Source organism: Labrus bergylta, chromosome 20, assembly GCF_963930695.1.
Source record: "Labrus bergylta chromosome 20, fLabBer1.1, whole genome shotgun sequence".
NCBI classification, from domain to species: domain Eukaryota; kingdom Metazoa; phylum Chordata; class Actinopteri; order Labriformes; family Labridae; genus Labrus; species Labrus bergylta.
This window is the reverse complement of record NC_089214.1, coordinates 15,782,020-15,798,517: the sequence shown is the minus strand read 5'-3', so window position 1 is coordinate 15,798,517 and position 16,498 is coordinate 15,782,020. Positions and strand designations below refer to the sequence as shown.

Sequence of the window (16,498 nt, the reverse complement as noted above, 5' to 3'; positions counted from 1 at the left end):
CACCAGATGACATAAGGTTATTGCCAAATGGCAACCTTCAGTGTAGAAAAAATGCTTAGATTATACAACTTGTCCATGCGGAAGTGCAAAAAGCTGCAGTTCCTCGAGTGTCCACTTGAGGCCGGCTGCAAAAACCCAGGAAGCGCCATTAGGTCCAATATTAAAATGCAAATTTTACAGCAGAAATAAACATGTTCGCAGCCTGGTTCAAAAGATGACTTCGATATCAATAGCTCATTTCTTTGATTGACCGAATGTTTGATGGAGAAAGCATTTCTGATATGTTGACGGCCAATGGATTGGCTTTAAAATGCCTCTTAAGAAATCAGTGGGTGACATTGCTGAGACTACATCCATGTTTTACACAGTCCGTAGTCGTAGCTTAAACTAACTGTTATACAGTATCTAAAATTAAGCATGTCATGCTATTTTATTATCAAATGTTCAACAGCAGCAGTGTACAAATCATCAAGTGAAACACCACTGAGACTCTATATTTGGTTAAAACCTGATTGGCATACGATCAGCCTCTGCTCCATCTCGGCGTCACTGTTCATGTCTGACTCATCTTGTGGGGAACATTGCCTCTAACAGGAGAACAAGCCTGTGACTACTGGTACAGCTCATTATGTCTTTACATAACTGGACTACACATACTGTTATAAAAAATTCATCAAGAACTCATCATTTAGTTAAGAGCCCATCTTGCAGTAAAATGCTGGATAGGAAATAAGTTCTTGACATACTTGCAATAGCTTTCTTATGTGACTCCCAATGTCTTTTGATTAATTTGTTTTCTTATTTTTCAGCTATTCAGTTCACAATTATGAAAAAAACTGTATGTTAATACATACAAACCCCAGCATTTTATTACACAATGAGTTTGACTGTGATGTTCTGTTGGGCTCTGCACCGTTTTAGCTTTAGCTGCATTGAAAGGGGAAGTGGGGACAGGTGGCATGACGTGAATCCAAAACCTCCTAACTAATGGTTCAATTCTTGCAAGTCTTCAGATCAACAAAGGCTGAGAGGGTCACTGTACACATGGATTCACAATAATGAAGAGTACATGGAGCACTTCAGATGAAGAAGCACTGTATGTGAGTGGATGAGGGTATTTCTGTGCATCTTGATCTAGTTACTGTGCATCTTTTTGTCTTTTTCTGCAGGACAAAAAAAATGGTGTGTTCTTAAAGTCTTACGTCCTCAACAGTTCATTTTGCAAAAGAGTTGGCAAGCTCTCCCCGTCCTCATCTTCATGTGAACCTTGTGAATATTCAGCCTCTACATGCCTCCTTTCTTTGCTTATCCTCGTCGAGTTCCATTTTGTACGTTTCTCGTGTATATTACTTCTTGTCGCTGTTTTGAAATATCTGTTCATAGGATGGGGGTGGGTGGTTGCAGTATGATGGAGGTGGAGGATAGGAGGCCATCATCATATGTGCAGGGCCGGGCTGAGCGGGGTACGCAGGGTGTGTCATGGTAACCCCTGGGTCACCGCCTGTCATCCCGTTGACCCCGAAGCCTTGCATACTCCCTGGCTGTTGGGAAACTGGAACAAAAAGAGAACAAGTAATGTTAAGTATCATCTGAATTTTACTTTATCTTTTATTCAAAGCTCGAGTGAGGAGGTGGGGGGAGGAGTATCACTCCCATGATTCCCCGTCAGCCTCAATGTCATCTTTTTGATTGAGAGCCCCCTGGTGGTGGTGGAATATACATACTGTGTCTTTAATTCTAAAGCCTCTGTGTTACTTACAAAAGCAAACAAAACAAAGCGAATACATTTACTATTTCTTTATAGTATTTTTTTAAAGCTGTTGCTGAGTACGTTTCAGAAAAGGAGATTAACAGCTCGCTGCAGAAACAGCTTCTTCTTTCTTTACATTTTCCACAGCAAAAATTTGTGAATTTTTGTGAGAATTTGTGAGTGATATGTCTTGACTGTTTTAAGAAAGCTTTTCATCACAAAACACGACTTACACAAGAACTGGGTGAAAAGAAACAAAGAGATGAGAGGTGCCTCTTTGTCACCAAAATCGACACACAATGAATCAAGTCAGTCATGGTTCAGACCTGTAATCATTTCTTAAAAAAAAGAGGTTTAAAGGCCCTGACACAGCAAGCAGACGGCAAAGAACTAGTGGCGATGAAGGCCGCCTGTGGCGTCGCCTTTTGTCTTGCGCTAGAACACACCGCAAAGACTACAGCTGACGGCCAACCACCATGTACATTCTGCACATGTGAGAGGAAATAACTCTCCATGCCAGCAGGCGGCGGTAGTCCGTTGTTATGATAAGAGAAGACCATTTTCACACCGCTGTCTGTCACCACTCGTATTATAGGTAGCCTACTAATGGAGAATAATGTCTGATACTAAGCATGGATACTACAGCATGCTCAAGGGGCTTTCCTGAACCTGTGAGAGCTGGAGATAAATTAAACCTCCTGACAGCCAATCAAAGAGATTCCTCTCACAGATGCCAATTCAACATGTCGAAAAGGCCCAAAAAAAATGGCAACAGGGGCCGACTGGTAGCGACAAAGACGGACACACCGCAAAAACTAGGGCGTAGACCTGATGGTCCAACTAGGACAGACGGCCGACGATCTCCTTGGTGTGTCAGAGCCATAAGTTGCCTTCTAGTCGACATGTTGCTTTTATTTTGAAATCTTCTCAAATTGTCCATCATGGTTATGCAGATGATCTGATCCTCTAGTGTAGAATTTATTCAATTTGTTTGTTAATATCCTAATTTGTACATGTTTAAATATCCTTTTGTCCCATCTTTGCTGTGCACAGGTTTTGGTAAAATAAAAAAACAGTCTCACATTGTCGCCTGCCCCCCTAAAAAGGCAGGGTCATTTCAAAGACTGAATTAAATAAAAGCCTGGGCTATTAATAGACATTTTACATTCTCATATATTTTCTGTACACAGAAAAACTCAAACTGTCATTAAGAAAGGACATATAAAGTCATGCCTCACCTTGAGCCCGTTGCCCTGTAATCTATTCATTGAGCTAAAAAGTCAGGCTACAAACAATTTGTTTTCTGCTGACCTCCTGAAGTAGTACCTCCACTTCACAACTGATCAAGTTTCTTCTCTGTAAGGGGTCCGTTGCTCTGCCGGCGCCATATTGGGCTCTCCATTAAGACATCTCCACAAGCTTCTGTTGCGCTACCAGCATGGGTTTCTGTGTTTCAGGGCCATGCCAGTAGTGCCAGGGCATTAGTAGGCGGTTACCTATGCTAATTGGGAACAACATGAGCACAAGAAGATAAGAACGCAGCTGCCAACAATTCAGTCATTTAAGAGCACATTGGTGAATCAAACGGAGCGTCTTCTTTGAAATCTTCTTAAAAAAAAAATTGTACGAAAACGCTACAGAAGATATTGGTGAATGAGGCCCCATTAACTTCTTTATCTGGCTTCACTCTGAAAGGCAGTGTTCATATTAAAATAATTCATCTTGATCAAGGACTTGCATTTACCAAAAGTCCAGCTCTTGGTTGGCCTTTTGTTTCAGGGAATATTCCTGTTGTAACTTCCAGTTGTGTCCAACACTTATTAGTCTTGCTGATGGTTTGATGTTGAACATTTGCACGGTTACATCACTTAGATTTTCCATTTAGCTCTGTCTTTAGAGGTTACATTTTTGGAAACAGTCCACACAGCCTGGAAAGGACTCTGATGAAATGCTCATAGCTCTCATATGCTCATAGCAGAATGTCAGCAATGATTAGAGGCAGCAACCTTTGAAAGAGACTCTTTTTGGAGTTCATCAGAGAGAAACCAGTGATGATGACCTCCTCTGGGACTTCTCTCTAGTGTTCAGTATTCCTGCAGAATTTGCTTTTACATGGAGGTTATTACTGGAGCTCTTAATGTTCTGCTTGGCTGACTCATATTATCAGCTGCTCTACTTTTCTCCAAAATCCAGAGTTTTTAATGAAGTATCCTTTCAGACCACACTGTTGGTCACAATGAACAGGATTAGATAAGTATGGGAAATGACTCTGTTTGAAAAGAAGGAATTTAACTCACCCCATGATTCAAAATATATTATCTAATAATGACAATATTACAACAATATTACTTGTATTCTGAATACCTTCAAATATATCCACCCATTATCTATACCGCTTTTCGCAGGGGGCAGGAGCTGATCCCAGCTGTCATTGGGCGGGGGGCAGATACACCCTGGACTGGTCAATCACAGGATTGACAAATAGTGCTTTCAAACTTGCAGAAAACAAAAGAAACGACTGATATTTCCAGGAGGAGCTGTATGTGTGTGAATGCAAACAACCAAATGTTTCGTTCGGACTTCACCGGGAGTTTCTCCTGCAAGACCCCTATAGTATTTTTTCAGCAACAAATCTGTGTGAGCTGATGTGAGAACGCAGCAGGATATTCTCTGGAGAATTCACCTCAAGCCAATGGGAGGGGGTGGTTACGTTTATATATTGTGAGTGCTGCATGGTGCATAGAGTGTATACATGAGACCGCTGCATTATGTTTTCTGTTCATCAGTATGTTCTTCTCTGCTCACCTGTGAGGTGTATATGTGAACAGCCAGGTGAGGAGAATATCCGAAGCAGGCATATATGTGAAAACGGCTATATAGAGACAGACAACCATCCACACTCTCATTCATGCCTACGGGCAAGTTAGTGTCACAAATTAACCTAACGAGAATGGAGCTTTGGACTGTGGGAGGAAGCAGGAGTACCCGGAGAGAACCCACAGGTAGAACATGCAAACTCCATACAGAGATGCTCTTTCCGACAGTGATTCGAACCAGGAACCTTCTCACTGTGAGGCAACAGCGCTAACCTGATGCACCGCCATGCAGACCCTTCAAATATGAATTGCCTCTGCTGTGGTAGTCCAGCTGCACCGCAATTAACAATCACCTCAATGTTCTGTCTAAAACAGTAGACATGTAAAACACATTTTCTATTTTCTTATACTGCATATGGTGCCCTTTATATGTGGTTGAAGGTATTGTGTTTGCCTTTTCATTTGTGTCATTATGTTTACTACTGTACCGGGTGAGTTGACTGGGTGCCTGGTGAAGGAGACGTTGAAGGCTGGCTCGTCTCTCAGAGGGGAGGGATACATCCTTCTGCGGATCAGGAAGCCAGCACCGCAGCAGAACAATACTCCCATCATCAGCAGCACCCTGGATTTAAAAAAAAAAGGACGTTTTTGAGCTTTTACTGAATCAACAACAACAATACACCCATGTAGGTCCAGCAGGAGCAGAAAGACTCTATGGAGAGGAAGGAAAGTGGAAAGAGATCAGACTTTATTCCGGGTTTCAATTCCATTTAAGCATCTAGTCGGGAACCCTTTTCAGGTATTATCTGCAATGAAGCAGGCAGGCACAGAGGTACCTGCTCCATGACCTGTCACAGCAGAGTCACACCTGGTTGCACACAGCGGCAAACAAGGGTATTGTTTTGTCAGGTATATTTGACCCACCCGCTGTCAATCCCTCATCTCGCTGAATTACACAGTTCAATAAAAACTGTGTTCCCTGAGGTGATGTGTCCATAAAAAGCTATTTCTCTACTCTGTCTCTCAGTGCCATGTTATTTTTTATTTATTTTCATTTTGCTTAATGCAGCACTGAACAGTGGGCAAAATGGTGAACACTCAGAATCAGAAAGGTTCACAGGGTTATGCAGTCATGTCGTCCTCTCCTCTGATGGCAGAAAAACTTCAGATGTGTGATTTCTTTTCTGGATTCATATTACAAACCACTTTGTGATCTTAAATCACAATAGCTCGTCTCATTAGTTGTTCATATCAGAAGCAGATACGTTGTCTTGTGACAAAACTTGTGAACATACGCCCTTCTAGCAACATCAGAAAAGCCCAAATCTGAGCTCTTGATAAAATAAGATGTTTGTGTGTAGGTGCAGACATTTTGATGAATTTGGCTGGCGTCTCCAAGAACTAAGTCTGGATTTACTGTACAGTCACTTCCGGCTACTCTGGGGAAAACCAGTGCCGGGTTTCATGATGTGTCGGCTAGGATAGATGCCAGGACTTCTCAGATGGACACGGACTACTGGCATTTTGTTTCAGCTGCAAAGTTTCTGCCCATCTTTCTCCAGTGAAAGGCAAACAAACAAATCATGTCAGCTCAAATCTGGCTGAAAATAGTGCTATGAATGATTCTGCTCTCATTTCTTTGCCATAAATGAGTAAATATTATTGTAAAAAAAAAAAAAAACTGCATCCCCTGGTCAGTTTTGGCTAATTATGTGATCTTGGCTAACTGCAAGGGATTCTTCTTGTTTTTGTATGGAACCACCTTATAATGACTATTTCTGCAAAAAGGTTCAAGTTAAGGCTCATCATCTATTTCATGTTGCCCGTCAGCTCTCTGCCATTTTGACACATGTTTTATACAGACACACGTGTACTCGACTTTCATGAAACTATGGCTAGGTTGGTCTACTGTCCATTTACACACCAAGCTTATTCTCTGCCAAATTGACATTTAGTAGCAATTGTTAAGCTTGCCTTGTCAGCATGGAAAGTGTTTTTCCCCCTTCTCCGAAAACAAATTGGGTGGAGAGCACAGTGGAGATAAAACAGAAATAACTCAGGGAGAAGAGTGTTATCGTGTCCCTGCTGAGCGCGTTCGTGCTTGATCATCAGCTACAATGGATTGTATCTATTCATTCATTTTTATGAGAAGCGTCCGCATCACCGAGCTTCTACCACTTAACATTTAGCAAAGTCATGCAGATGAATTGGAGTGTGGCACTTGGGGGCCTGCATGGGCCTTCAGCACGGCAGCTCATTCTGTCATACTCGATCAGAGGAAAAAAACGATAGACACAGTCCCAACTGCGACTCACCAGAAGTACCATAGTCTCTGGATGGACAGGGCTCTGACACAGCAGCGAGTCCCACAGCAGTCTTCATAGGAGCGACATCTGCAACAAAAAGGCACACAAACAGACAATGCAATTAGACGAGAAATTCTTCTTCTGATACTGGAATAATGCAGCGTCCTGCTACGTAGTGCTGGCACAATGCAGTTAAGCAGAATCTGACAATTTTATTTTTTGAATAAAAGCTTCAAAATGTTTTGGGACTGCTGCTCTTGAAATTAAGTTATTATTGATTAACTTTAGACCAATGAGGTTCAGGTTCAGGTTCAGATTACTTTATTTGTACCTGTAGGTAAATGTGGTTGCAGGGAGAGTCACTTCAACTTAAAACTCTCAGACAATACATAAAACATACAGAGTGCAAATGCATGGTACATGGGCAAAAGTGCAGAAGTGCGCAGCCACGATTCACTTTTCAGAAACAGCCTGTTTGTGATTTGCTTTTAAAAGATTTACATAAACAGACAGAGCTCTCAAAATCTCCAAAAACATATACAGTATGAGGGACTTTATCCCCTCTACCACAATTTACACCAAGCCCCTTAATATGGAAGGAAAGGGCAAGGGGCCCTTGTTTCAGAAAGGCGTGTAGAACGGTGACTTTACATTCACAGACCTTCTACTAAAGCCTCTTTAATGAATGATATATTCTATCATTCATTTCAGGATTGTGAGTGATTTGGGGTAGTTTTTTGGTTTTGTTGTGTTCTCCGCACCTTTTTTCTGCCTTAATTGAATGCCACAATGTCTCCTTTCACTGCTACGCAGACGACACACAGATATACCTTCCTTTGAGACCTGAGGACCCTAGGAGCCTAGCTGCTGTCAGAAACTGCCTAAACGATATCAACTGCTGGATGGCACAAAACTTTCTCCAACTGAACAATTCTAAATCTGAAATCATAGTATTCAACCCGCCAAACACCACTCATATCTCAAAGAGCAGCCTTGGTCCCTTATTCACCAATGTCCAACCCACCGCCAGAAATCTAGGAATAACATTCGATTGCAATCTCACCTTTGAATCCCATATCAAAACAGTTGTCCGATCAAGCTTCTTCCATCTACGCATCATCTCCAAAATTAAAACAATCCTAACCCAATGAGACCTTGAAAAGGTCATCCACGCCCTCATCTTCTCCCGACTTGACTACTGTAACTCCCTCTTTTCCGGAATCACAAATAAGTCACTGTCTCGCCTCCAGCTGGTCCAAAATGCAGCAGCTAGGCTTCTTACTGGTTGTAACAGACGACATCACATCACTCCAATTTTAGCTTCATTACACTGGCTTCCTGTACGTTTTAGAATCGATTTTAAGATTTTACTCATTACTTTTAAAGCACGGACGGGGCTGGCTCCAAGCTATATAACAGAGTTACTGACACCATATGAGGCAGCCCGCAGTCTTAGATCCTCGGGTGGGAGCCTCCTGGTCGTTCCAAAGTCGAGACTTAAAACTAAAGGGGACCGGGCCTTTTCAGTCAGGGCCCCTCGACTTTGGAACGACCTCCCTGAGGAGATAAGACTTGCAGATTCCCTCAATTCTTTTAAATCCCTTCTTAAAACATACTTTTACAGACTTGCTTTTATGTGCTGTCGTCTTCTTAATGTCTTCTCTTACTGGTTTTACTATTTTTATCTTCTTTTACTTCTTACTGTCTTTTATTTATGGTCTTATCTCGTATTTATGCTCATATCTTAATCTCCTCTTGTGTTTTAACTTGGTAATTTCTTATCTTACTTACTTTGTCTATTTATGTTTCGTATTTATAGTTAATTTTTATTTTTATTAATATTATAGTTTTGGGTTTTTTGATCCTTTAACCACTTGTTTTTATTTCTTTTACTGCTCTTACCTTCTTATTGCTTTTTATTTGCTTTTATCTCTTAGTTTCTTACATCTTTCTAAATCTTTGGTCCTCTTGGTCTCAGCTCGTGTTGTTGGGTTCTTGTGTTTCCTGGGTTCTTATGATGGTTCTTATGATGGTTCTTGTGATGGTCAGGTTATATATGTCTGGTTGTGTATCGTGCACTTTGGGTTCTTTTCTGTTGAATTGTATTTAATTATTTTTGGTATTTTGCATCTGTTTTGTTCTTGCTGTTTGTCAAAGCACTTTGTAAACCTGTCTTTTTAAAAGGTGCTATATAAATAAAGTTATTATTATTATTTTTCCCGGTCGAGAATTATGCAGGCTCCGTTGGCAATTATAAATGAAAGTGTTGACAGCACTTTGGGTGCAGATTCAGGAGGTTTATCTAGCTACACAGCATGGAGACCCATTCACAGAAAGAGCAAGCTCAAATCCATCGGAAGAGAGAAATCTCCAAAGATGATAAGATGCATTACATAAATGGAACATGTTTCTATATTGTACACGCAGGTTACACAGAGCCTTGTGTTATACGAGCGTATGTCTGTCTGTGAATGGCTCAGTGCGAATGAGGAGAAAGAGAGAGAACGAGGGGAATGTGTGTTCGGCAGGTGTGTGCGAGAGGCACGTCACTGATGCCGGGGACCGGAGTAGAAAACGCGCAGAGAAACTAGTCAGCATCTGAAGTGTATGTACAGTTTGAGCTCTGTGTGCGTAATAAACGGCCCGACACCTCAAGTAACAAGCCGGACTCTCCGTGTCTGTTTACAACTTGCTGCACCCCACTTAAAGTGACGGGGGTGAGTCCCGAAGTTGAGGGCTACAACTTTGGCCCTGAAGCAGACCAATCAGATCACGGTCGGAACGCCGAATCAGGAAAGGTTAACACTTGACATCATATCCGGGGGATAATGTCAGTAAATTCGAGTTAAAACACAGACGTGGTGGAATAATTTCTAAATCGAGGTCCCCAGGTGATACTAGTCCCGTGCGAATAGGGCTTAAGACTGATTAAAATTCACCCGCTATTGAGTCTTTTAGCTTTTTTTTGGCCTCCGTCCATTTTTATATTCAACCAGATGGACTATCACGATGTTTGTGTGCTGTGTTGTGCTGTGGGGAGGTCAAACTGCTGTTTTATGAGCGGGGAAACAGCAAATTTAAGTCAAAGAAAGCTTGGCGACTGAACAAAATAGTAACATTGGGGGCTAAAAAATTCAAAACAACAAGCAGAAAGAGGCTAAAACTCCACGCAGAGCTGCAGAAGAAAACTGTTGATCATTGTCCACATGTTAATCACTGTTAATGACCTCTTCCTACTATTCACACATTTAATCCACTGTTCAATAATGTGACAATTAGAGCCCTACCGATTATTCAGCCAGCCGATAATATCAGCCAATATTAGCATTCGCTAGTAAGCATTAGCATCAAGTGACTGTCAGTATCAGCTACTTTTATCACAGATATATGCCGATACAACTAGGTTGATTCACTAGTCAAACAGAATTTCATTTAGAATCATCAGATTACATCAGCAGTTCTCTGTCACCAGCAGAGTGTGTTTTATAGAATATCACAAACATTATCACTCTCCATGGTGTCAAGCAGTGATGCACGTACGTGTGCAGTAACTTTCTAGTTGAGTGACCGTCTTTTCTTCATAGTATATCTTTTCCACAAGTGTTAGTTAACTGCATTTGAGGGATCAACATAATACATGTGTGTAAGTCTATCTATCTCTACAGATCTAAAATAGATAAAAGAAAGATATCGGCCAGTATATCGGTATCAGATTTGTTTTTATCCCTAATATCGATAATGGTATGGGCCCTAACAATCTCATATCGGTCAGGCCCTAGTGATAACAACATTAGCATGATATTATTTATCTTTCAACACTGGGCAACAGCAAAAGTTAAACAAGTAGAGAAGATAGAACAAAACAGTTTCCCTCCAGTTGCGGAGAATTACCTCCTGTCTGCTGTTATTCTGTTTTATTGCATGACAGAGAGCCTCATTACAGTGCGCTGACATTTCCTCCACTGTAACAAGCCTCCAAGCAACACACAGGTGTATTGTAAGACTGTCATTAATCCCCATTTCTGCTTCGTAGACAAACAAAAAAAGCGTTTTAAATGGCAGACCTAGCAGCCAGAGAGCCAGATGCTCAGAATAGAGGCCAACTGTGATTGATCAGTCTATGGAGAGCAGCAGGAAACCTGCATTAATACAGAGGAAATAATAACAGGATGACCGTGTGTGTGTGTGTGTGTTGTTTGATAGATGACTGAGGATACACAGCATGACAGTGCATACCTCAGACTCCCGGTCCTGCCTGGCCTTTCAAAACTAGATCAGGGATGAGCAACCATTGTCTCTGGAGGCCCAGGGGTCTGCTTTATGAAAACCAGGAGAGTTTCTGCACCGATCCACATAGTGCCAATCCCTGCAGCAGTCTCTGCTTTTTTGCATCTATTAATATTCTTTGTACTGGAAGTGTGGAGGAGAATTTTAAATGAATTTAGACAATCTGATCTGTGGGCCCCCGCAAGATCCTGATCATGTAATTAGTCATAATTATGCAATACGGAAGTCACGATTATAAGATGCTCCCTCAAATGTCTCTTTGATGAATGCACAACACCTCCATACTCAGAGCTACAGAACCTTCAAAACAATATAAACTATTATTTATTTAGCATGAAAAATACATGTCATGCATAGGTTGCGGGAGGATCAGCCTGGAGTTTTTTTTTTTTTAACAACTGTTCATGCTGCTGTTTAGCAATGTGAGGAGGAAATGTAGTGTTTGCATGAATTCAGTTAGTTGAACTGGTGGTTAGAACTTCAGCCCTGGAGCTTGTTGCATCAGCTTTACAGCATCTCTCTTCATAGTTAGGATGCCAAGTCCACGCTGCCAAACTTTTAAGCTTAATAAATAAATTGTGCCAATCTTTGGTTGCACCCTGAAAAAGTAATGTTCTTATTTCTGGCCCTTAGCCTGATGCCCTTCCTCTGTAATAGCCAAACCAACCAGGATTTATTAGACTATAAACCAATAATTCTTTCTAAGTCTCCAGTATTAAACAGGCAGTTTCTCTTTTGAAAAACAGACTAAAATGAAGCCAAATGTTATGGGGGAAATATAATCAATCATGAAATGACTTTGTGACCACAGACCAAGAATATGCCTCACTGATGAAGATTTATCCAGCATTAAATACTGAGTTGTTAAATTTATTGCCTTAATTGTTGAGTTGCTCTTTTTTTCACTTCCGTTCTAGGTTTGTTGTTAATTTGTCATGTCCTGTGTACTCTGTTAAAGTGCTTTCTAGTTTATTTTGTAGATCTTGGTCCTTGTGTGTAATACCTAGTGTAAATTCCTGCCCTTGTTCTGTATTAGTCCTGAGTCTAGTTTTTAGTGTGTCCTGTTTTAGTTCGTAGTTCTTGCCCAGTGTTACATGTTTAATTTTACTTCCTGCCTTTGTAATTGCCCTCATTGTTCTCACCTGTGTCTTGTTAGTCTCACCCAAGTCTGATTGCTTTGTGTCTTTAGTCTTTGGCTGTTTTCAAAACCGCCTCCTATACTGCCCTACAAGTGTGCAGAACTGAGAAAAATGACTTTAAAGTCTTTTTGTTGTCCAGCCAAATGAGTTGCAGGCAGAATATTGGAAATGTGGCAATTCTTTGTCTTTTTAATGAGGTTATTAATGTACATACAAATCTTGAGCTTAAACATGACCTTTGACCCTTATTTGGAAGTTAAGGTACTCTGCCGTTGCATTGCCTGTACAATAAGCGGTCATGCCAAGGCAAAAGGCATTAACTTCCATTTGTTAGCTCCCTTGGTTGCTGATCACTATATTAAATCAGTATATGATACTAATGATAACATATACATGAAATCTAGTGATCATGACATTAAAACAAAAGCGTAACACCTTAACTCCACTGCAGTGAAACAGTAACTTCACTTTGATCCGCAGCAAAACAAAGGCAGAAGACCTGAACTCAGTTTGAGCGTTCCTGAATGCTGCAGTTCAAAGACCCTGATGAGTGAAGTTACTGGACTCTGCCTTGGTTTCTTGAGGGCTTTTGGAAGTTAAGGCAAATACAACCTACATAATAAAGCACATCTGTAATGTTCCAAAAATGACAAAAACTCATTTTCAAAAAAATTGAAGTTACTGCCTTTTGCCTTTGTAGGGCAGTATACTAGCAGTGTGTACTGATTTGGCCAAAATGCAGCATGCATTATGTGAATAAATGCGAGAGCCACAGTATGCCAAAACTATCCTGATACTGATAAGAAAAACATAAAAGTTAGCACACTAATTTTTATTTTTTATTGGTTAAAGCAGCAGCCTTCATCAGCGTACTGATTCGGGAAAAATCTACAGTATTTATCCCTTATGTATGCGCTTCCCAAGATGCAAAGCTTAAGGTCAGAGATTGAAATGACAGACAGCAACAGCCAATGTAACAAGGGAAATAATCACTATCAGACCAAACCACACAACGATGCATACAATTATCTTTTTTGACAAAAATCTTGTGTTTTTGTGTCTTCATTTCCACCATGAGATGTGAGTCAAAGCCACTACTACTGCTGCGACTGCTTTGCTCATGAATAAGCAAAATAAAAGAACTCTTTATTGTTTATAGACCAATGGCATGTCCCTGTTCCAATAATCTCAGCACTTTTTGCCTGAAGCCTGTCCTACCATACAGTAGCACTTGAAATTCCCCAGCAACTCAAGGTGACTCACAACACAAAGGCTCTTTACAGGTTCATGCTTGATGTTTGTACTCCAGAATATTGGATAAATCTAATTCCTTCTTTCTGTGTTAAATTCAAGATTGTGTCCTGTCCTGTTAGGCAGGACAGGAGTCGTGGGGTCAACGGGGTCCTTCTCTGAAAAACTTGGGAAGACTGATGCCATTTTCTGCATTTTTAAATATATATATAACCAAAGGCATGAGGGGTGTTATTTCTGTTTCAGTCTGAAAGTCTGAGTGAAAGAGAAGTTAAATTCAAGCGGCAACCCCCAGTCTTTAAAAATGAAGCCAATTCAGAAGGGCAAAATCCTGCAGTGCCTCGAGGGTCAGCTTGAGGCTGGCTCCAGGACAAAATTTTATGTAAGATACGTGTTATCCATAGTTAGGCACGCAGATGACCTCATTGACAGGTAGTCGAGATATAACAGTTTGTAAGGACTCTTAAAACCCGCCTCAGCTCCAGCTCTCAGCCTGTCATTAGGTTGACTGAAAGTTAGGCTGAGGCAGCATTTCCAGCGTGGTGGCTGCTGCCTCCAGAGCCCCCTGCAGGAACAGATTGGTGATGACATTGAGGCTTCGCCCATTAATATTTACAGTCCGCAGTTAAATAATGCAACATTTCTCACATTGCGTGGGAGAGCCTGACTCAATCTAACACAGTGCTAATTAAAACAGCTGTTTTCATCATCAATCTACAATTCTCTTAGCTCGGCATCACCAACATCATCATCATCATCATAATCATCATGTCTCTGTCATCATCATCATCATCATCATCATCATCATCATGTCGCTGTCATCATTATGCGACTTTCTTGTTTACCTGCCTCACAGAGATCAGCAACTCTACCTGCCTGATGAACATCACCATCACATCCTTCCTGATTGGTCTGAAATGGTCAAATTGGGGAACAAAGTCAATTCAGAAACTGCTAAAATACAGATCTGAGGCACCTGAGTATTTGACTGTATCTGCTCGTTTATTATTCTGCTTTTCTACATCATATAATGTTACTTACTTTTCTTTAGAATGTCATTGGGCCGTTTGTTTTCCACATGGTCCCAGCTGCACTTAAAGCTAGCTCTGGCCTTTAAACGCTGTACGACTGAGGTGCTGACGACTATATGTATTCCTTAATCATTCTAATTCAATAGTATAAGATATTTCATTAATTTTAGAGGCCATTGCAGGACTTCTACCTTTAACGCTGCACCCTCTTAAGTAAATGATCTGGCTCCCTTTTCCACCACTTGAATCACATAACTGTGAAGTAAGATAGCCCTTCTTATTTAATTAGCCTATCTCACCAAAAATAACCCACCTGTTGCATGTTCAACCTCTGCAGCTAGAGCTTTAAAAACATTTTAAAGAAGGAAAATGTTGAGGAAAATCCTGATCTAAAACTAAAAAGTAGAGTTTAGTTTTCGCAGCACGCTCCCTCTGATTTAGTGTTAAAACATACCTGAAGGATCTCTCACTTCTAAACTGGCTTTATTAAGACAGAACAGGATGCTACAGTTTAACAAATCTTAACTAACTGAGCAGAGGGCTAAACCACTTTGTTTACATCTCATGTTTACACGTTTGAAGAAAAGGTTGATGCTCCACTGTGACTTCAGCAACAAGTGGCTACCTGTCATCTGTCTAAGTATGTGAGTACCCGCTGATGGGAACTGGTCTCATTGCAGCAGCTTTGGGTGAAACCAACATTTTTTTATTTTTTTTTATGTTAAGATATGAGAAAAATCCTGTCGAGCCCCACAAAATTGAATGGGCATGATGCGATTTCTCTCAGGTGTCCACAGCAATCACATTAGTTTGTCCTCATGAGGACAGATGGACAGGACCATGAAAATAGCCACACTGTGAGAAAGAGACAGATAATGGAGGGGATTGAGAAGTTCTCTCCTGAGACATAAACAGCACGCATTAAATCCTCCTGAAGAAGCTCTTTCATTCCGCTGCAGGCAAAGAAAACGACACCGGGGAAGAGGCTGAAGTAGAGGAAGAGACACTTTAAGATCCTCACTATGTGAAGTAGGCTAACGCCTTTCGGATAAATGTGCTTAACTGTTTGAAATCCTGATGAGGCAGGGTCACTACAGTGTCAGTTTTTGGCATGAAAGGTGATGACAGCAGTTGTCAGAGTCCTCATTAGGGCAATTGAGGGGATATCTGCATTTCATATATAAGTATGAATGCAATGATGATGTGTTTATTAATTTTAGTGCACCCATTATATTTTTAATTCACAGTTCACAAGATTGACTGCTGGACTGATATAATGCACAAACGTGTTTCTGCAAAAGATGCTGCAATATGTTTTTTTTCTCTATTAGTCAGTGATTGGTTAAATAAAGAGATACTGGGTGGCGGAAGCTGAGTGGTAAGTATGCGCAACCCATGTACAGAGGGTCTAGACCTCCAAACGGACGGCCCAGGTTCAAATCCGACCTGTGGCTCCTTTCCTGCATGTCATAACCCACTCTCTCCCTCTCTCTCCCTAATTTTCAACTTTAACCACTGTCCTATCTTTAAATAAAGGCATAAAAAGCCCCCCCCCCCCCCCCCGATAAAAAAAACAACAACCCAGAGAAACAAACACAGATTTAGTGCCACGAGGATGAGTAGAAAGAGAGAGGAGGTAGAAGGGGGAGGATGTTTTTTTTTGCCATGGAGTTTTTCCTTCATTAGCTACAGAATCACTCTTCTTCACTAACACTCTGTGTCTCACTTCCTTCCTCCCCCTCATCACCACTTTAAAACTCAATGGATGGAAGTAGGGACCGTGGGAGAAGCCTCTCCTCAGTGAAACCGATGGCTCTTGTCTAAACTGTGAGCAGCAGAGCAACAAACTCTGTTGAATTGTTATCAGTGTGCAAGATGTGGGCAACCCAAAGAGAGAAGTCTCCGTCTTTCACTATTC

General features: G+C 41.1%; 1 protein-coding gene across 1 annotated transcript in view; it reads right to left on the bottom strand.

The window, feature by feature from the left end:
* Window positions 1-406: 406 nt before the first annotated feature.
* vopp1b (VOPP1 WW domain binding protein b) overlaps window positions 407-16,498 on the bottom strand; it is a 33,056-nt gene continuing 16,964 nt past the window's right edge. Inside the window, exons 3-5 of the mRNA XM_020639805.3 lie at window positions 6,882-6,959; window positions 5,055-5,188; window positions 407-1,552 (exon numbers count right to left, since the gene is read on the bottom strand). Of these exons, the coding sequence (XP_020495461.1) occupies window positions 1,347-1,552; window positions 5,055-5,188; window positions 6,882-6,959 (418 nt within the window). The 3' untranslated portion in view covers window positions 407-1,346. The remainder of the gene's footprint in view (window positions 1,553-5,054; window positions 5,189-6,881; window positions 6,960-16,498) is intronic.